Source organism: Oncorhynchus keta, chromosome 6, assembly GCF_023373465.1.
Source record: "Oncorhynchus keta strain PuntledgeMale-10-30-2019 chromosome 6, Oket_V2, whole genome shotgun sequence".
Lineage (NCBI taxonomy): Eukaryota > Metazoa > Chordata > Actinopteri > Salmoniformes > Salmonidae > Oncorhynchus > Oncorhynchus keta.
Window position 1 is genome coordinate 28,428,502 of NC_068426.1, and position 20,707 is coordinate 28,449,208.

The 20,707-nt window shown below is 43.5% G+C and overlaps 1 protein-coding gene across 5 annotated transcripts in view; it reads right to left on the minus strand.

Annotated features, from left to right (window-relative positions):
- Window positions 1-20,707, minus strand: part of ank1b (ankyrin 1, erythrocytic b) — a 102,036-nt gene that overhangs the window by 31,946 nt on the left and 49,383 nt on the right. For 4 of the 5 annotated variants that reach the window (XM_052521281.1, XM_052521282.1, XM_052521279.1 and 1 more), the window contains exons 2-19: window positions 13,445-13,546; window positions 10,842-10,940; window positions 8,659-8,757; window positions 5,780-5,878; window positions 5,176-5,361; window positions 4,715-4,813; window positions 4,461-4,559; window positions 4,262-4,360; window positions 3,791-3,988; window positions 3,421-3,519; window positions 3,144-3,242; window positions 2,736-2,834; window positions 2,012-2,209; window positions 1,682-1,780; window positions 1,289-1,390; window positions 926-1,123; window positions 328-426; window positions 1-34 (exon numbers count right to left, since the gene is read on the minus strand). The exon at window positions 1-34 is cut by the window's left edge and continues 65 nt beyond it. In XM_052521281.1, coding sequence (XP_052377241.1) covers window positions 1-34; window positions 328-426; window positions 926-1,123; window positions 1,289-1,390; window positions 1,682-1,780; window positions 2,012-2,209; window positions 2,736-2,834; window positions 3,144-3,242; window positions 3,421-3,519; window positions 3,791-3,988; window positions 4,262-4,360; window positions 4,461-4,559; window positions 4,715-4,813; window positions 5,176-5,361; window positions 5,780-5,878; window positions 8,659-8,757; window positions 10,842-10,940; window positions 13,445-13,546 — 2,107 coding nt within the window. The remainder of the gene's footprint in view (window positions 35-327; window positions 427-925; window positions 1,124-1,288; window positions 1,391-1,681; window positions 1,781-2,011; window positions 2,210-2,735; window positions 2,835-3,143; window positions 3,243-3,420; window positions 3,520-3,790; window positions 3,989-4,261; window positions 4,361-4,460; window positions 4,560-4,714; window positions 4,814-5,175; window positions 5,362-5,779; window positions 5,879-8,658; window positions 8,758-10,841; window positions 10,941-13,444; window positions 13,547-20,707) is intronic. The other variant, XM_052521280.1, reaches the window with a different exon arrangement.

Sequence of the window (20,707 nt, forward strand, 5' to 3'; positions counted from 1 at the left end):
AGTGACAGGCCACATGAAGCGCTGTGTAGCCCATCTGAAAAAGAGATGGAGGGGGGTTGGCTGTGTTTCAGTGGCCTCATTATAAACAGCTTGGTGGCTCTGTTGTACCTTGAACAGTCCTGCCAGTAAAATATTATTGAAATTTGAGAGAGTGTGGATGCTGTATGAAAGTACTGGAAATGGCATGTCGTCATAGCATGTGGTGCATCGTACTGATAATACTGAAACCCACTCTACTGAATATAACAGAAATGTGTACATTACACGTTTCTGTTTTGTACACTGTATTCTGAGGTTTGTGGTTGACATCATTGCAGCATGTCTTACCCGTGAGGCTGCGTAGACTGATGCCCCCTGTTTGACCAGGGTGTCTGCTATCCCTACGTGACCTTCCTGGGCCACCAGGTGCAGAGGGGTCAGTCCATTCTGAGAGACACGGGGGGGAACAGGAGGAATACAGTAGGCTGCTGATCAGTCTGTTCACTAACCAGCTCTGAGTCAGTCTAAGTCACAGTGCACCGTCAAAACACGCATACTAGTAGGTAATTCCGGTTACCGGTTTGACCCAGTGATTGAAACATCTTGCCATGTAGCCCTCAACATTTTATCTTACCATGGGTCTATCAAAACCTGTACAACTTAGCTAGCTATCCCTGAACGCTTGCCTCAAACCCTGTACAACTCAGCTAGCTATCCCTGAAAGCTTGCCTCAAACCCTGTACAACTCAGCTAGCTATCACTGAACGCTTGCCTCAAACCCTGTACAACTCAGCTAGCTATCCCTGAAAGCTTGCCTCAAACCCTGTACAACTCAGCTAGCTATCCCTGAACGCTTGCCTCAAACCCTGTACAACTCAGCTAGCTATCCCTGAACGCTTGCCTCAAACCCTCCTGAGATGTATTGTTCCTCTCTCCAGTCCACTACCTTGTTCCCCAGGTTGACGTTGGCCTGTTTGGAGATGAGCAGGGCCACCATGTCTGGCTGGCCCTCCTGTGAGGCCAGATGGAGGGGTGTGACCCCCTGGAGGGACTCCGCGTTGGCAGAGGCTCCATACTGCAGCAGGCAGCCGGCCGCCTCAATCTGGTTCTGCTTGGCTGCAATGTGCAGAGGAGTGTAGCCGTTCTAGAGACAGACACAGGGAGTCAGCAGGGTTGGGGGTAATACACTGGATCATCAATTGGTGGGTCGTATTCATCATAGTGTACGCTAGTTACCAATGAACCTGGAAGGGGGATATACTAGTACCGCTATGTGTGAGCGGCGTGTGTGTTACATCGTTCCTCTTACCCGGGCAGTGCTGTGTGCGTTGCCTCCCTTGCTGACCAGCAGCTTGACCACGTCCAGGTTGTTGTGATGGACGGCCACGTGTAGAGGAGTCAGGCCGTTCTGCTTGGACACACACACACACATACTGTCACTAGCTATCTAAACCACAGAATATCAGTCTGCCTTTGTGGGCGCATGTTTAAAATGAAAAATGATGTCTAAAATTGTGGGACATGCTGATTCCTTTTGGGCTGTGATAAATGACGGTCAGTACTTAGAATACAAGGTTTATTTGTTAGTCGGGTCACAGGAGAGTTCCATAAGCTTTAGGTGGGTCACAGTACTGAGAAGTATGCCTCGCACAGATACAAAAGCACATGACAGTCCATGTTGTGTTGCAGTGTGTTTTTCTACCTTTCCAGCCGCGTTGGGGTTGGCTCCTCTCTCCAGCAGCAGCTCGACCACGTCCACCTTGCCGTACTTACAGGCCACATGGAGAGGAGTGAAGCCTTTCTGCTTGGACACACAAGATTCAGCATGAGCAGGAGAACTAAAATAGGTGAGGTGTGAAGGGATTAGGAGTGAGAGGAACGAACTTGAGAGAAAAATTGGGTTAGAAAGAGAGAGAGAGAGAGAGAGAGAGAGAGAGAGAGAGAGAGAGAGAGAGAGAGAGAGAGAGAGAGAGAGAGAGAGAGAGAGAGAGAGAGAGAGAGAGAGAGAAAAGTCGGTAAATCAAAGTATAACCTTTGTCATCTTGGTTTGTTGGGCCGCCCCGTCCAGGAGAATCCGGGTAGTGTGGGCGTGTCCCTCACGGGCGGCGATGTGTAAGGGGGTGTGGCCAGCGGTGGTAGCCGAGTCAGGATTGGCCTTGTGCTCCAGGAGCAGCTTGACCAGCTCCTTATGTCCCATACGGGCCGCACAGTGCAGAGGGGTCTGGTCATCCTAGAGAGAGAGAGAGAGAGAGAGAGAGAGAGAGAGAGAGAGAGAGAGAGAGAGATGGAGAGAGAGAGAGGAAAAACAGAGATTGGAATGAAATACGTGTAGGCAATTGTATTTAGCAAGCAGTAACATTAAGGTATTTGTGCAGTGTATGCTGTTGTAAAGATAGTAACTGAATAATTTATATATATGTATATATATTCTTCTCTTCAGCTACTATCTTTACAACAACAGTAACAGCATGTAACAGTAACAACAGCATACACTTTCACTGGGGAGGGGGGGACATGTCCCACCCACATTCTGAAATTGCATTTTTGTCCCCCCCATGTGGACACCTCCGACCAGTCGGGTAGGCTGCTTGGAGTGTTTATCCAACTTATATGCCCCCCACACTTCTAAAACCAAATATGCTCCCCTGATATGTTCCATGTGCTGGTGGTTTTGAATGTGTATTCCAACCAGGACAGAGTTTGTAGTAAAACATTCTGAATGCTCATAGATGTGTATATGAGAGTGTGTACCGTACCTTAGCCTTGGCATCCACCTGGGCTGTGTTCTGCAGCAGGAACTGAGCCACCTCACAGTGGCCTGCCCTGGAAGCCATGTGGAGGGGCGTCTCCACTTTCTGTTACACAAACACAGGTCAGAGGTCACATAGCCTGTCACAACCACTCTGACATTAAACACATGACTAGGCCATGCAACATCAACAACACACACGCATCAACTAAAATATCACATTATACACACAGAGAACAGGCTTTAGTCATCCAATCTGTATGAATGCATATGGACCAGATACCCATCCATCATAACCTTTTGCCGGTGTTCATTTCAACATAAGAATAAGATGAGATACTACTAGTCCATCAGAGAGCGCTGGATATTTCACCCCCGTGTCAATAATAAAGGTTATAAAGGGGTGGCCTCTCACCACATTGGAGGCATTGGGAGAAGCACCTCTGTGGAGCAGGTTCTTCACAATGTTCAGGTGGCCCATGAAGGCTGCTACATGCAGGGGGGTCAGACCAGACTATGTAAGGGGAGGGGGGCACATAAAGAGAGAGAAGGTGTTATATTAATCCACCTCCATTAAGCCTACATTCTCACTTTCAGACCTTTTGTAATAGCATAACTGGCAGCAAACTATTACAACAATTAGAAACAGTAGTGCACCAAATCCATTGCTCTTCAAAAGAGTGTTATCTCACCTCTGTGACGGCCTCCAGGGAGGCAGAGTGTTTCAGAAGCAGGTCCATGGAGCGCATGTGGTTCTTCTTACAGGCAATGTGGAGGGGAGTGAACCCATTCTGAACAAAGTCACAACATTTGACTAATTCAGCGTAGTTATGTTCGGTACGCACATAATGGGAGAAAGCATTTAGAAATGGAGACGGTCCTGCCTGAACTTGTCCAATAACAACCCTCATTCATATTTCATAATGTTTTCTACTGTTTGTGCCTACTGAACATGACCCAGTGACCCAGTTATAAAAGCTCAGTATACCTGACCAATGGACAGCTACACCTCACCCTTAACACCAGTATAGAGAAATAGAAGGACACTTAAGAGCTGCTGACCAGTGCACGTGCGTTGGCCTTGGCCCCCTTGTCCAGCAGTACTTTGGCCATGCGGTGGTGACCACAGTGGGCCGCCACGTGTAGAGGGGTCAGGTGGTCCAGTGTGATGTCATCGATCTCAGCGTTGTACTGAAGGAGCTGCCTCACACAATCCATGTGGTCACCCTGGGCAGCCATGTGGATGGGGGACAGGCCATTCTGGAGAGGAGAGAAGGAGGACCGGGAGATAGAAAGGAGAAGAGCAGTGTAAGACCTTTGAGAGGGGAAAAAATTGATAAATTAATAATACTGAAATAAGTCACGCCTCTGTGCTGCTGGCAGAGAATCATTTGGCATTGGTTACTGCTGAAAATGCAAGTGTGTGTGATATTGTGCCAAAGTGGTGTTAATGGTGTGATATTGTGCCAAAGTGGATGTAAAGTAGGGCCGTTTATTTTCCCCATAGTGGACTCCAAGAGGCCCGTGGCTGACCTTGGTCTTGGCCTGAATGGGAGCCCCCTGGTCCAGCAGGAGATCGATGATCCTCACGTGACCGTTCCTGGCCGCACAGTGCAAAGGGGTCAGCTCATCCTAAAGAGAGTGAAAAAGCCAGGTAGGGTTAAACAGTTTTCAAGTCAAATGGCAGAGGAGGAGGAGGAAGAGGAGGAGGAGAAAGGATGGGTTACAGTACCTTGGTCATGGCGTCTATCTGGGCCCCTCTGTCCAGCAAAAGCCGAACCATGATCGCATTACCCCTCCTTGAAGCTATGTGCACGGGGGTGATACCATTCTGAGAGAGGGGAAAGAACCATTTCTAAATCAATTGAATCAAAGACTCTTCTGTTAGGAAATGGGTTCTTTGAGGGACTATGATATCTACAATATCTATGTCACGATTAAGGCAGATACAGTAGGTACAGTATAGGTGAGGTTTAATGGACTGACCTTGGGAGTATAGTTGACATTGGCTCCTCTGTTAATTAGCAGTTGGGCCACACTCAGGTTCTCATAGTGAGCCGCGATGTGGAGAGGAGTGAAGCCAGTCTACAGACAGAGCGAGAGAGAGAGTGCGAGAGAGAGAGAGTGAAAATAGTAACATCTTATTTTCATCATCCATGTTTGCAGGTGGCTTTTGTTGAAAGCTTTTTTGTTTATTGGAAGCGTTTTTGTTTAATCAAATGTATTTATAAAGCCCTTTTTACATCAGCAGATGTCACAAAGTGCTGTACAGAAACCCAGCCTAAAACCTCAAACAGCAAGCAATGCAGATTAATCACCTTTGTTGCTATTGCTTTTCTGCAAGTCAACACAAAAGTGTTTTGACTGATGACATCAGCTAATGACACCAGCATATTAAGGCTTAATAAGTCATCACACACACACACACACACACACACACACACTACCTTGCTGAGGACGTCGGGGTTAGGGTCATTCTGCAACAGTACTGCGGCAGTGCGTGTGTCGTCGTTGCGTGCAGCAATGTGCAAAGCGGGAAGACGGACCTTGCCCTTGGTGCCGTAGTTGATGAGCAGGGCCACCACGTTCTCATGACCCTGCTGGAGAGCCACCGCCAGCGGCGTGAACCCATCCTGACAGACAGGGGAAGAGAGATGGAGGTAGAATGTTGGATAGAGCGAGGGGTGGCCAGGGAGTAAGGTCAGAAGGGAGAAAGGAGGAGAGGTAAGGACAGAGGAAAAGGTAGCAAGGGAGAAAGAGGAGGAGAGGAGGGAGAAGGAGGTAAGGAATGTCAACGATAGGGTGCAAGGGAGTGGGAGGAAAAGGGAGACAAGCCAAGTGATAATGGAAGGGTTGAGAGAAGGGTAAGTAGAGGGAGAGGAAGAGAGAGCAGAAGAAAATGAAGATAGGGGCGGAGGACAAGAGGAAAGGAAAATGTGATACATTGTAAATTGAGATTACTGTAATGGAAAGAGGAGAGAAAGTTAATGTAACATTTGTCTAGTGGACTAATACAATCTGAGAAGGCATGACAGTAGGCCTTTTACTCACCTCTGTTGGAAGGCTCTGATTGGCTCCATTCTCTAACAGGAACTTAACTACCTCTAAGTGGTTCTCTTGTGCAGCCATGTAGAGGGGGCTGAAGCCTTTCTGTAAAGAAGAGGTACATGATGCATGGTTACCAGTAGGGCTTTGGAGGGCATGAAATTGTCAGCCGGCGATTGTCAAGAAAATAATTGCCAGTCTCACAGTAATTGACCGTTAATTAACATAAACAAGTTTAGCATCTCCTGGCTTCCATGCATATCCTACAAGCCACTTGTGGTGGGAAAAGTACCCAATTGTCATAAAAGTAAAGATAACTTAATCGAAAGTGAAAGTAACCCAGTAAAATACTACTTGAGTAAAAGTATAAAAGTATTTGGTTTCAAATATACTTAAGTATCAAAAGTAAATTGAATTGCTAAAATATACTTAAGTATCACAAGTAAAAGTATAAATAATTTTGAATTCCTTATATTAAGCAAACCAGACAGCAAATGTTTTGTATTTTTGATTTACTTATAGCCAGGGGCACACTCCAACACTTAGACATCATTTACAAACAAAGCTTGGGCTTAGTGAGTCCGCCAGATCGGAGGCAGTAGGGATGAACCAGGGATGTTCTCTTGATAAGTGTGTGAATTAGACAATGTTCCTGCCCTGCTATGCATTCAAAATGTAACGAGTACATTTGGGTATCAGTCAAAATGTATGGAGTAAAAAGTACACTATTTTCCTTAGGAATGTAGTGAAGTAAAATAAATCCATTATTTATTTTAGACAGGTCTAAAGGAACATGTTATGAAGAAAATGTGGTCTATTTCAGAAGAACAGAATAGCATACTCTGAGTTGTGCTTATGTTAGGCCCTGATCTGGCTATGCCATATGGCGGTGGGCTACACTAGTTCAATTAGCAGACAAGATAAGCTTAGAAATCAGAGGCATTATTTTATAGTATGAAGAATACAACTGAACATAGCTGAATAAAATAGAAAGCTGCATATGCAGCTACTCTGTGCTGAGTGGTCAACAAAGAAACCGGTCCTCCTATATGCTTCATTTAGAATTATTTATGCAACTTTGGGCTATATTTTATTTGTAATAAATTCTAAGGCTGCATGATGCGACTCTAATGATGATTTGAAAAAAGTCACATGATAGGCATGAGCGCTGCTTTGTTTGTTGTGCAGGCTGCACACACACTTCGACAGGCTCTCATTCACAATTTGACAAGCACTTCATAATATTCTCATCAGGCCTCAAATTTCCCGGTAGCCGTAATGCCCCCTAAAAAATCTATGCCTTTTGCGGCCAAAATGGCCCTTGTGCCTTTGAGCTGAATGTAATAATTATATTTCCCTTCTCCCGGCTGCCAATCGGTGTGCTCTGCACCTTTCACTCACATGGCTCTCTCAGATATCTCAATTCTTATTAGCCAATGCCCCTTATGTGATTGTCGCGTCCCTCTTAGTGAATTCTGAGACAAATAGTGAAGATGTTAGAGGAACTGTCCACATGTGCTTTTCATCAACCAACATGAGTAGATGAGTAGGCCTAACAAACAACAAAAGCACTAGACTATGTCAATCTACTATCCCCCATAGTACAAAAGTTGAACTATTCTCTTGTCTTTCTGTGCGAGAAAATGATATTCAAACATACTCGCATCAAAAAACCTTTCAATAGCAATGAGGTTGATGCAACAGATCAGAAACCTTAGCTTAAAATGTTAATAAACTATTAGTCTATTTCCTCACATTCTCAGCGCAGAAATGCGCACAATTTTGCAAAATGCAAGCAATCAGTTAGCGGGAAAACACGACTCTCAAAAAGGACTGCAAATGAGATTCTGCAAGTAATGCTTTATTATAAAGGTGCAATTTTTATGGTGAAAATGATATTCTCCAAACTTGAAACTCACTCGCCACCTATGCATGCCAGTTAGGCTCTACATCGGTTGTAAAAAATAATGCATGTGCTTCATTTTAAGAAGTTATTTGGCTACTTTAGTCGTGATACAAACCTTATCAAAAACATATAGGCCTATGGGCTAAGCTACATGAGATGTGTGCCTATGATTTGAAAAAGTTGCACACAAAAAAAGGCATGTGCTGTTTCTTTTCTTACTGCACACGCTGGGCATCATTCACAAATAATAATACAGAATTCACAAGTGATAGGCTAATATTGTCACCCATCAGACTACTATGTAACCTTGTATTTACATATACTAAATCATATGTGTGAAATTAGTTTTGATTTAGAATCGACCATTATCATGCACCCGTCTTGGAACAGGGGGGAAAAATTTGTGTCATCGGTAGCGAATGGAGGACACTTTTCCCCCTTTTCCCATTTTTATGCCAGCCAGGTAGGATATACTCCTGTTGTAAAGTGAAGCAATGTGCTTAATATTTGGAAAGTCCTAGTCTATAGAAAGCTGATGACCCTCCTCTTTTTAATAGAGGCCATTAAAACTGTGTTCTCACGCAATTGCATAGCCTACAGAAATGTTGCGCAACATGAGCTTTCATGAAGTGTTTGATTAGATTTTCGATACATCTGCATTAATGTCAGAGTGATCAGAGGGACAATAGAGTGCTGAGAACCAGGCAGTTATGAAGTTTGGTAGGCTACTAATGACCATCAGCAGCATCAGACCTTGGGGGAGACTAACTACCATGACTAAACGGAATTTGAAATTCCATGACGTGGAATTTCCGATAGTCTTGACTCGTGACTGCCGGTGTGGCAGTAATATGGTCCCCGTAACAGCCCTAGTTACCATCAACACACACACACGCGCACACACACACACACACTACACTCACCCCCCCCAACCTCCTGGATAACAGTAAGAAGCAGTATAATGTCACTGATGACTCACCTGGGACTGGGAATTGACGTTGGCTCCATAGTTGACGAGCTCAGCCACCACTTTCTCCTGGCCTGCCAACGCAGCGATATGGAGGGCAGTGTTCCCTTTCTGGAGGTGACACACAAACACACACACAGAGAGAGAGACAGAGAGCAGTCTGAGTTCAGCCTTATGACCCAAATCTCTACTTAAAAAGCTTTGATAAGGATACAGTGCTAAGAAATAATGAGTTATGACTTATCAGTCCCTTGATGATATTTGATATTTGCGGTCAAAAGGCTCGATTTTGCTGCGGCAATTCTGACATTTTGTTGTGAAAATGCGCTGACAAAGGAAAAAGTCTGTTGACGTGTCGATTGATTCAACCATATTATGCGGTAAATCTGTGGTGATTAGTTGAAGTTGCAAGCCCTCTTTTTGTACTGTGGTGATGGGTCAGTTTTATTCGATAATATTGCAATGATTTGACTGTTTTATGTTGAAAAAGTGTGGTAATGTGTCAAATTTGCAAGCCCTCGCATAATATGCAGAGAATTGTTGATTTTGCTAAAAAAAAAATTGGGATCGCAGAATCGTTGAATTCTGGAGGGACTGACTTATGACTTAATAGATTGATATTGAATAGATTAAATTAGATACATCCCGTTTGTCGGCCTGTGATGAGATGAACAAGTATTCACACCTCTTAATTTTCCTACATTTAAAAAAATTGATTGATTTGTCCTTTAATGTCAATAACAAATAACAAAATACTCTGTAATATCTAAAGAGGAAGAAAAATAATAATAATAATAATAATGAAAATAAACCCCCTGATTCAATACATGTTAGAATCACATTTAGCAGTGATTACAGCTGTGAGTCTTTCTGGGTGAGTCTCTAAGAGCTTCCAAACCTGGATTGTGCAATATTTCACCTTTATTCTTTAAAAAATTCTACAAGCTCTGTCAAATTGGTTGCTGATCATTGCTAGACAACCATTTTCAGGTTTTGCCATAGATTGTCAAGCAGATGTAAGTCAAAACTGTAACTCGGCCACTCTGGAACATTTGGTAAGCAACTCTTGGCCTTGTGTTTTGGGTTATTGTCCTGCTGAAAGGTGAATTCATCTCCCAGTGTCTGGTGGAAAACAGACTGAACCAGGTTTTCCTCTAGGATTTTGCCTGTGTTTAGCTCCATTCCGTTTATTTTTTTTCCTGAAAAACTCTCCAGTCCTTTAACGATTACAAGCAATACCCATAACATGATGCAGCCACCACTATGCTTGAAAATATGGAGTGGTAGTTAGTAATGTGTTGGATTTTCCCCCAACACAACACTTTGGATACAGAACAAAAAGTGAATTGCTTTGCCACATTTCTTTGCAGTATTTCTTTAGTGCCTTGTTGCAAACAGGATGCATGTTTTGGAATATTTGTATTCTGTACAGGCTTCCTTCTTTTCACTCTGTCAACTAGGTTAGTATTGTGGAGTAACTACAATGTTGTTGATCCATCCTCAGTTTTCTCCTATCACGCCCAATAAACTCTGTAACTGTTTAAGTCACCATTGGCCTCATGGTGAAATCCCTGACCGGTTTCCTTCCTCTCCGGGAAATGAGTTAGGAAGGATGCCTGTATCTTTGTAGTGACTGGGTGTATTGATATATCATCCAAAGTGTAATTAATAACTTCACCATGCGCAAAGGGATATTCAATATCTGCTTTAAAAAAAGTGGTTTGTGGTTTGTGGATTGTGGTTGAATCTGTGTTTGAAATCCATTACTCGACTCAGGGACCTTACAGATTACTGTATGTGTGGGGTACAGAGTTGAGGTAGTCATTCCAAAAACATGTTAAACACTATTATTGCAGAGAGTAAGTCCATGCAACTTATTATGTGACTTGCTAAGCACAGATTTATTCCTTATTTAGACTTGCCTTAACAAAGGGGGTTGAATACTTTTTCATGAATTTGTTAAAAAAAAATATGTAATCATAATTCCACATTCTGTGTAGGACAGCGAACAAAAATCTAAAATGAATCGATTTTAGGCTGTAACACAACAAAATGCAGAAAAAGTCTAGGAGAATGAATACTTTTTGAAGGCACTATATATAGTGGATTCTGTCTGTAAACAGTCTGTTATAGCTGGTGAATATATCAAGCATCTGTAGAGTCATGGTAAGCAGTGAGTAGTGTGTGAGTAGTACCTTAGTGGTGGTCTCCAAGACAATGCCTGCGTGTAGTAGCCCCAGGACCATCTTGACGTGGCCTTCTTTCGAGGCCAGATGCAAACCGTTGAGCCCATTCTGCAGAGACCGCAGTGAAGATTAGTATTGACCACACAGAACCATCAGACAATATCGTCAGCCAACAGAACAAGCCCCAATAGAATCTGTCTGCCTTTTAGTCCATTCATCACATGGATTCCTAAACAGTAGATACACTAAAAATAACAAGCAGAGAAACTCGAAACCCACAGTGGCTACGAAGCAGAACAAAAAGATTTCTGAAGATAAACAACCTTAAGACTGAAACAGTCGGGTCTCAAAGGAAGCAGACAGCATGGATTTGTCTCAGGCTGTCAGGGCATACAGCTGCAGAATCAGACAGACTAAGAGTAAAGTCAGGGCCTGTCTCTGCTCTGCCAGCCTGCAGTACCGTGACTGGCCACAGGGAGACTCTGTAAACCACACTGGTCCCGCCCTCATACTGCAGTGTCACCCAATTCACATGAATAACGTACTACATCTGCAGTGCATGCACACACTGAGGGGAGTCACACATACACACACACACACACACACACGTGCATGCACACGCACATACACACACAAATGTGTATGTGTGAGCTGGCAGGAGTCTGCTGGTTTGTCGATCGGGCAGGGGTAGGTTGACAGACTGAGTTCACATATAAAACCCTGACTCATAGTATTTTGTAGAACAGCAGTAGCTCCAACAATTATCATAGCTCTTTGCTCTACGTCAACCCCAATCCTAACTTGAACACATATAGAAAACATGTTTTACAACGTCACATCCCCACATATTGTCACGGGCGTCCTCCTCTTCGAGAAAGATCGGAGGACCAAAATGCGGCGTGGTATGTGTTCATGATGAAATTTAATAAAGAAAACACTGAACACTGAAACACACTATACGAAACAATAAACAAATAACGACCGTGAAGCTAAATGAGAACTGTGATGACACAATCAATCAACATAGACAATCACCCACAAACAAACAGTGAAACCCAAGCTACCTAAGTATGATTCTCAATCAGAGACAACTAATGACACCTGCCTCTGATTGAGAACCATACTAGGCCAAAACATACAAATCCCCAAATCATAGAAAAACAAACAGACTGCCCACCCCAACTCACGCCCTGACCATACTAAATAAATACAAAACAAAGGAAATAAAGGTCAGAACGTGACACATATAGACACATGCAGCATGTGCATTGAAGGCACACTAAAGCATGCATCCTCATTTGTATCATAGCCCTACCTCTGATCCTTAGCCAGTAGTGGAATTATTATAGTGGTAGTATTACTTGGTGTAGAGATAGTGGTATTAGTTTCACAACATTGACAGCTTGGTGCCATGGTTGTTTTGTGAATGGTGCTGAGGGGTTGCAGTAGCAGATTGTAGGCTTACAGAGTGGGTGTGCATTCCCCGAGCTGTCCAGAGCATGGGCTCGCTGCCAGTGCTTGTGTACAAACTGAACTACCTTCCTTTCACCAAACTACTAATGAAAAATACAACAACCGAGTCCCTTCCATTTAAGCGTCCACTCATAAATAGGCTGGCATACATGTTATGTGTTACAAAACTTGCCAGTTGAGATGAGTCCGAAACAAAAAATGCATGCACCTCAGCCATTCTTTGCATGTGAATTTGACGTTATTTAAAACTACAATATGTCACTTTTTCAGCTACCTGACCAAATTGACATAGAGCTTTTTGTTATAGATCATTGAAAGCAAGTCTAGGAAGCCGTAGATCTATTCCCTTTGCACTATTTCTATGCTTCCCATTCTTAAGTTTCATTTTTGTGTCTTTTACTTTCGGTTATGTACACCAGCTTCAAACAGCTGAAAATGCATGTGTTTTGGTTAAGGAAAGTATATTTCACAGCGGTTTAGATGGTATAATGATTCTCTGTACTATACTTGCTTATTTTGTCACATAAACAGAAATTAGGCAAACTATTAGAATTTTAGCAACCAGGAAATGGCAAAGTGATTTCTGCATAGCACACCTCTAAGCGTTGTGCTTCTGTCATGATGCAACAAGGTGCAATAGAACAGATAAAGGGTAGGATAGGAGAGGAGCAGGGAGAAATCGAGAGAGGGTCTGGCTGTATGGCTAATTATTAATATTATCTCATTAAGGTTGTGAATGACTGCCATTAGTGCGCAGTAAACACAGCTAGAGTGGCAGGACACAAGAGACAATGTGGGAACATGGTTATCCACACACGCACGCGCACACACACACACACACACACACACACACACACACACACACACACACACACACACACACACACACACACACACACACACACACACACACACACACACACACACACACACACACACGATCCTTGAAACTACAGTTTATCTAGGCTAGACTTGACTGTTAATAGATCTGATTGGCCGAAACCAAATAATGCCATCTATAAAAAATACATCTACAATTTAATCTTAATAAAGTCTGATGTAATACATGTTTTACGAGACAAACTCTGTGCTCCAGAGGCAGTGTACCAGACTGTGACCTTGAGGACTCTCTGACGTACCTGATTTGATGTGTTGATGTCTATTCCATTCTTGATGTGGTCAAGAGCCTTGTCAAGGTTCCCTGAACGGGCTGCACGGAGGAAACTGGTGACAGCATCCGCCTGGAGGGAAGGAGAGCACAGACAGAGACAGAGATAGAGACGAAGACAAACAGTAAGAGAAAGAGAGAGAGAAAGAGAGAGATAGAGAGAAGCGACAGGGACAGAAATGTTTTTTTGTTCTTCAGTTAGAATAGATCCCACTGAAATGTCTATTACAGCCTGGTTGTCATTCTTCAAAATCAGCATAAACTACTCACGATTCCACTGTCTGATAGTCAAAAAATGTCTGACAGCACAAACTGGTGAGCCTCCCCCTCACTAGGAGTTTGGTAGCTATACATAGCCGAGCACACGCTGCCTCCATCCCTGCATGCTGACTGAGGCCTCTGTAAAAGCGATGTGTTCACCTCTGCCACCATGATCAGACAGAAAGAGAGATTGTAACATGGCTGCCTAGTACTGTAGTCCAGCATGCAATCTCTGCCTTGAGGACAAATATTATAACAATTCCATATAGTATGCCTACTCACCTCCACCCACACACTAGTCATTTGCCATGAAACATATTATGTAGGAGGTGAATTCTCAAGTAAGATTGCTATATTAAACTGATACAGTATGTCCTCTTTCTTACAGTACGGGATGTCTTGTACAATTTAGACTCGACAGACCTGCGGGTTTATCTTCTCCCATTTCCTGTTTGTATGGTGTATTCTCACAAATCAATGTCCCTCAGATTTGATCAGACAGGCCTAGAACTCTTATATTTGCTTCCCACATATAATACATTTTCCTCTGCTCTCTACTTCTCTTTCAATTCAATATTCCCCAAGGGCCTAAATGTACTGTGCCCCTTGCATACCCCATCATTCTCTACCTCTATACCACTCTCCCCTCTCTCTCTCTTTCGCTCTCTCTACCTCTTTACATCTCTCTATTTACATCTCTCTCTATCACTCCCCCTCTCTCTTTATCTCTTTCTACATCTTTCTATTTATATCTCTCTCTCTATATATACAGTTGAATTTGGAAGTTTACATACACCTTGGTCACCGTAGCCATTTAAAAACTCAGTTTTTCACAATTCGTGACCTTTAATCCTAGTAAAAATGACCTGTCTTAGGTCAGTTAGGATCACAACTTTATTTTAGAATGTGAAATGTCAGAATGATAGTAGAGAGAATGATTTATTTCAGCTTTTGTTTCTTTCATCACATTCCCAGTGGGTCAGAAGTTTACATACACTCAATTAGTATTTGGTAGCATTGCCTTTAAATTGTTTAACTTGGGTCAAACGTTTCGGGTAGCCTTCCACAAGCTTCCTATAATAAGTTGGGTGAATTTTGGCCCATTCCTCCTGACAGAGCTGGTGTAACTGAGTCAGGTTTGTAGGCATCCTTGCTCGCACACACTTTTTCAGTTCTGCCCACAAATTGTGTATGGGATTGAGGTCAGGGCTTTGTGATGGCCACTCCAATACCTTGACTTTGTTGTCCTTTGTTGACCCATTTGCGACCAAGCTTTAACTTCCTGACTGATGTCTTGAGATGTTGTTTCAATATATCCACATAATTTTACTACCTCATGATGCCATCTATTTTGTGAAGTGCACCAGTCCCACCTAAAGCAAAGCACCCCAGCAACATGATGCTGCAACCCCCGTGCTTCACGGTTGGGATGGTGTTCCTTTTTCCTCTAGACATAACGATGGTCGATATGACCAAACAGTTATTTTGTTTCATCAGACCAGAGGACATTTCTCCAAAAAGTACGATCTTTGTCCCCATTTGCAGTTGCAAACCATAGTCTGGCTTTTTTATGGTGGTTTTGGAGCAGTGGCTTCTTCCTTGCTTAGCGGCCTTTCAGGTTCTGTCAATATAGGACTCATTTTACTGTGGATATAGATACATTTGTACCGGTTTCCTCCAGCATCTTCACAAGGTCCTTTGCTGTTGTTCTGGGATTGATTTGCACTTTTTGCACCAAAGTACGCTCATTTCTAGGAGACAGAACGTGTCTCCTTCCTGAGCGATGTGACAGCTGCGTGGTCCCATGGTGTTTATACTTGCGTACTATTGTTTGTACAGATGAACATGGCACCTTCCGGCGTTTGGAAATTGCTCCCAAGGATGAACCAGACTAGGTCAGCCAAAAGGTCTTGGCTGATTTCTTTTGATTTTCCCATGATTTCTAGCAAAGAGGCACTCAGTTTGAAGGGAGGCCTTGAAACACATCCACAGGTACATCTCCAATTGACTCAAATGATGTCACTTAGCCTATCAGAAGCTTCTAATGCCATGACATCATCTTCTGGAAATTTCCAAGTTGTTTAAAGGCACAGTCAGCTTAGTGTGTATAAACTTTTGACCCACTGGAATTGTGATACAGTGAATTATAAGTGAAATAATTTGTCTGGAAACAATTGTTGGAAAAATTACTTGTGTCATGCACAAAGTAGATGTCCTAACCGACTTGCCAAAACTATAGTTAACAAGACATTTGTGGAGTGGTTGAAAAACAAGTTTTAATGACTCCAACCTGAGTATGTAAACTTTCGACTTCAACTGTACACTCTCTTTCTATACCTCTTTCCCTATTACTCTCTCCCTATCCATCTCTCTCGCTCTCTTGCATATTATTGATAACATTTGAAAAGAAACACTTAAGTTTGTGGAAATGTGAAATTAATGTAGGAGAATATAACACATTAGACCTGCTAAAAGATAATACAATCAAAAAAACATGTGTTTCCTATTTTTGTTTCATTCCATCATCTTTGAAATGCAAGAGAAAGGCCATATAATAAGATAGGAATTTAGTGGCCATTTAGATTTTTGCCACCAGATGGCAGCAGTGTCTTGTGCAAAGTATCTGACTGATTCAGTGAAGCATTACATTACTACACTATATTTTGCATCAAGTCTGCCAGGACTCAAATGAGATGAATTGGTCAGTTGATACATTTTCAAGTACCTAGCTATAGAGAACATACAAAAATGTTATGGTAATATAATTTTTTATATATAATTTTTTCCGTTTACACACTCCCAGCAATGTCATACATGATATTTTAGCGTCCCTACAGAAAAGACACTAACCTTCACACCTCTAGACGGCTGGGCAGGATGGGTGGGGGGCCAGAGACAGCAGGGGTTCAAACTGTAGAACCCAGTTCCTACATTTGAATATAAACATTTATTTTACCAAACAAAACTATGCTACCTTTTATCTCTGGGACACTCAAGATGACAAATCAGAGCAAGATTACTAAATGTAAGTACATTACTTACCTTCAGAGGTGAATGTATCAAACCAGTAGCCGTGATAAAAGTGTTTTGTTGTTGTGCACTCTCCTCAAACAATAGCATGGACTTTTTTCACTGTAATATCTACTGTAAACTGGACAGTCTCTCTCTCTCTCACTCTCTGTGTGTGGTGCATGCTGGGAATTATAGAGCATCTGTTTTTTCCTTCTTCTTTTGCTTTTCTTGGTGGTTTTTAATTTTTTTAATTTGTTGTGGTAGAATTAAGTATAACGTTTTTCTTGTTGAAATTGACCAGGCTTTGGCGGGGATGGCGACCCACATGGGGACACCCTCTCTGTCACTTTGGCACGGCTTTAGGTGTGTTACTGAAGCTACTGTCACTGTGGAGGAGTTTCTGGTCAACGTAGGGGAGAAGGTAGGAAATGAGAATGTTGCTATTGCGTCACGGATGAATAAAGCCGTGGTGGTTTTTCTTAGAAAAGAGCGTCTCGTTGATTGGATGGTTGAGCATGGTGTACTTCTTAAAGGAATGTTTATTCAAGTTACGCCGCTTTTTTGTACGTCAACAAAGGTAACGATTTTGAATGTACAGCCCAATGAGCTAATAGAGCGCGAGTTATTGCGGTTTGGGAAGTTTGCAAGTTGTCCCGTTGGGTTGCAAACACCCGGCTTTGATACAGGTTAAGTCGTTTCGAGGACAGGTGTGTATGTTTTTGGACTCACTGGAGCAGACTTTGGGGTTATCGTTTAAAGTCAAGTATGACAACAGACTGTATATGGCTTATGCTAGTACGGGTAGTCAACTGTGTTTTGAGTGTAGGGATGTTGGCCAAAAGTGACATTCTTGCCCGAAAAGGGATAAGGCGGAGGGAGGGGCACAGGTGGTCCTCGTAACGCCTGGGCCAACTGTTGTAGGGAGAGGTGGGCCGACAGTGGTAGAGCAGCCCACTACGAGTAACGGGGAACAGGAGGCGATTCAGGTGGGGCTAGTCTCCCAGGTAGTGGATGAGATGCCCACTACGAGTAACGGGGAACAGGAGGCGATTCAGGTGGGGCTAGTCTCCCAGGTAGTAGAGGAGATGCCCACTACGAGTAACGGGGAACAGGAGGCGATTCAGGTTGGGCTAGTCTCCCAGGTAGTGGATGAGATGCCCACTACGAGTAACGGGGAACAGGAGGCGATTCAGGTGGGGCTAGTCTCCCAGGTAGTAGAGGAGATGCCCACTACGAGTAACGGGGAACAGGAGGCGATTCAGGTTGGGCTAGTCTCCCAGGTAGTGGATGAGATGCCCACCACGAGTAACGGGGAACAGGAGGCGATTCAGGTGGGGCTAGTCTCCCAGGTAGTGGATGAGATGCCCACTATGAGTAACGGGGAACATGAGGCGATTCAGGTTGGGCTAGTCTCCCAGGTAGTGGAGTAGATGCCCGGTACGAGTGATGGGGTGCAAGTAGGGAGTGTTGAGAGGGATGTGGCTAAGGGGAGTCAGTCATATTAATGGGGGAAGGGACAGGTATTAGAAGTAATAAAACAGAAAAGGCTTAATGAAGATTTTCTACAGGAGACACAGTGATGAGGCTAATGAGGTTGACTGGGGTTTGTGGTGGGAGGGGCAGCCTATACTCAGTCGTGGTTTTCCTCAGGCTTAGGTGTGACTGTGGTGTCTACAACAGAGATTGTCAAGGATCAGGTTTTATTGGTCAAGCGGATGTTATGTTTTTTACATTTATTTTAATTCTCATGTTTATGCTCCTAATGAGCATATTGCTGTATTTGATCAAATAAACAAAATCTTAAGACAGTGTGACCAAGAGGGATATATGGTTTTAGGGGGGGGATTGTACAATGGATTTTATTGTTGACCGCACTGCTGAAGAACCTCACCTGCGGTCAGCTACTTGCCTGTCTGGTCTATTAACTTAGTTTGAGCTTTCTGATGTGTGGAGAGTAAGGGATGTAAAAGTTAGGCAGTACACATGGTTAAAAGTTGTGTCAGTGCAGCAAGGTTAAACAGGTTGTATGTATCTCAGCACTACTGTTGGAAGGTGTGACATTACTCCTGTGGGTTTTTCTGATCACCATAATGTGTCTGTTGATATTCACTTGTCCTGTCCATGAAGGTCATCACCTTATTGGTATTTTAATGTTAAATTGTTACATGATGTCGTGTTTTGTGAATGGTTTTTGCTGTTTTGAGAAAAATGGAGGGTTACAAAATTGAATTTTGAGTCCTTGAGACAATGGTGGGAGGTTGGGAAGGCCCAAAAATGATTGTTTTGTTTACAGTATACTGCTCTGTCTCATACTGAAGTTAAAGAGACTATCAGGGCCCTTGAACAGGACATCAAATCAGTTGAATTGAAGTTGTTCACTCAGAAAGGCCCTGGACTACTCATGAACTTACAGAACAAGAGACATGAACGGAGGTCTTTTCTACATGAAAGACTTAACTTATGGGTGCCTTGATTAGGTCTCGCTTTTCTACCCTCAAGGATATGGATGCTCCTAGAGTTCTTAGGGTAGTCGACATTGCAACACAAACAGATGGTCTGCCTTCGTCTCCCTGATGGGAAGGTGACCACGGATGACAGTGAAATGCGCCAACGTGCCGTGGAGTTCTACTCTGCCGGAGGATTGTGATTCTCTGTGTGCTGAACAGTTGCTACATGGATTTTCTCAATTGGGCCTTGAGCAGAGAGTTGCTTGGTACTGTGCAGGAGCTGTCCACATCACTCAGTTATGAGTTGCCCCATCTCCGTCCAGAGGGCTATAATAATATGCCATTTAGCAGACGCTTTTATCCAAAGCGACTTACAGTCATGTGTGCATACATTCTATGTATGGGTGGTCCCGGGAATCGAACCCACTACCCTGGCGTTACAAGTGCCATGCTCTACCAACTGAGCTACAGAAGGACCACGCTATCAGGCAGGGATGCCCAATTTCAGGGCACTTATACTGTCTTGAAATCAAACCAATGTTTTTTAAGAGCGAGGCTTACTGGTTTCTCTGTGCCACTGGTAATGAAGGGTCCCACGATAGCACTGTCTGCATATGCAGATGAGGTGACTGTTTTGTTACTGGGGTGAGGATATTAAGGTTCTCTCAAACGCTTTAACGGTGTATGAGGGGGCCTCCTCTGCTAGATTCAATTGGAAAAAGAGCGAATCGCTGTGGGCAGGTCAGCAGAAGGGGTCTGTTCCACGGTTACCAGGGGGATTCAGTGGGGCAGAGATGCAATGAAGAATTTTGGAGGGTTTTCTAGGTCCCAATGTCTTTCAGAAAAATAACTGGGAGGGTGTAGTGGAGAAAATGTGTGCCAGATTGTCAAGGTGGAAATGGGTGCTACCCCAGCTGTCTTATAGGGGAAGGGTGTTGGTAGCCAATAATCTAGCTGCCTCTACCCTGTGTCACAGCCTAATGATTTTACAGCCACAGGGGGGGTCTGATACAAGAGCTTCAGAGGACCCGTGTCAATTTATTTTCATCTGGACAACATTGGATTAAAGCTTTGGCCCTTTACCTGCCACTGCACGAGGGTGGGCAAGGTTTGGTGGACATTTTTTCCAGGATTATGGCTTTCCGGCTTCAAGCAACCCAGAGACTGTTGTACTGTGACGGTTCTAGCTGGGTCTACAAAGCCTATGCATTGATGATGAGAGCGGGTTGTTTGGGCTGAGACAAGCATATTTTCCTCTTAAAGCTAGAGTGGGGTGATATGTCTCCATTTTATGAGTCAGTTATGCAGGCTTGGAGAGTTTTTGTCAAGTCCAGTAAGGACAACACCAGGGATGGAGCTTTTTTGAAGAGACTCTTTTTTACAACAATGTGCCATCCAGTCCCGTGCTATGGGCTCAGCCAGCCTACGTTCATGCCTGTTAGGTGTGGGGTCTACCAAGCTGGGTCATCTGATGTGCAGTAGGAGCAGATCGTTGGAGGAGCTGGGAGAAAGAG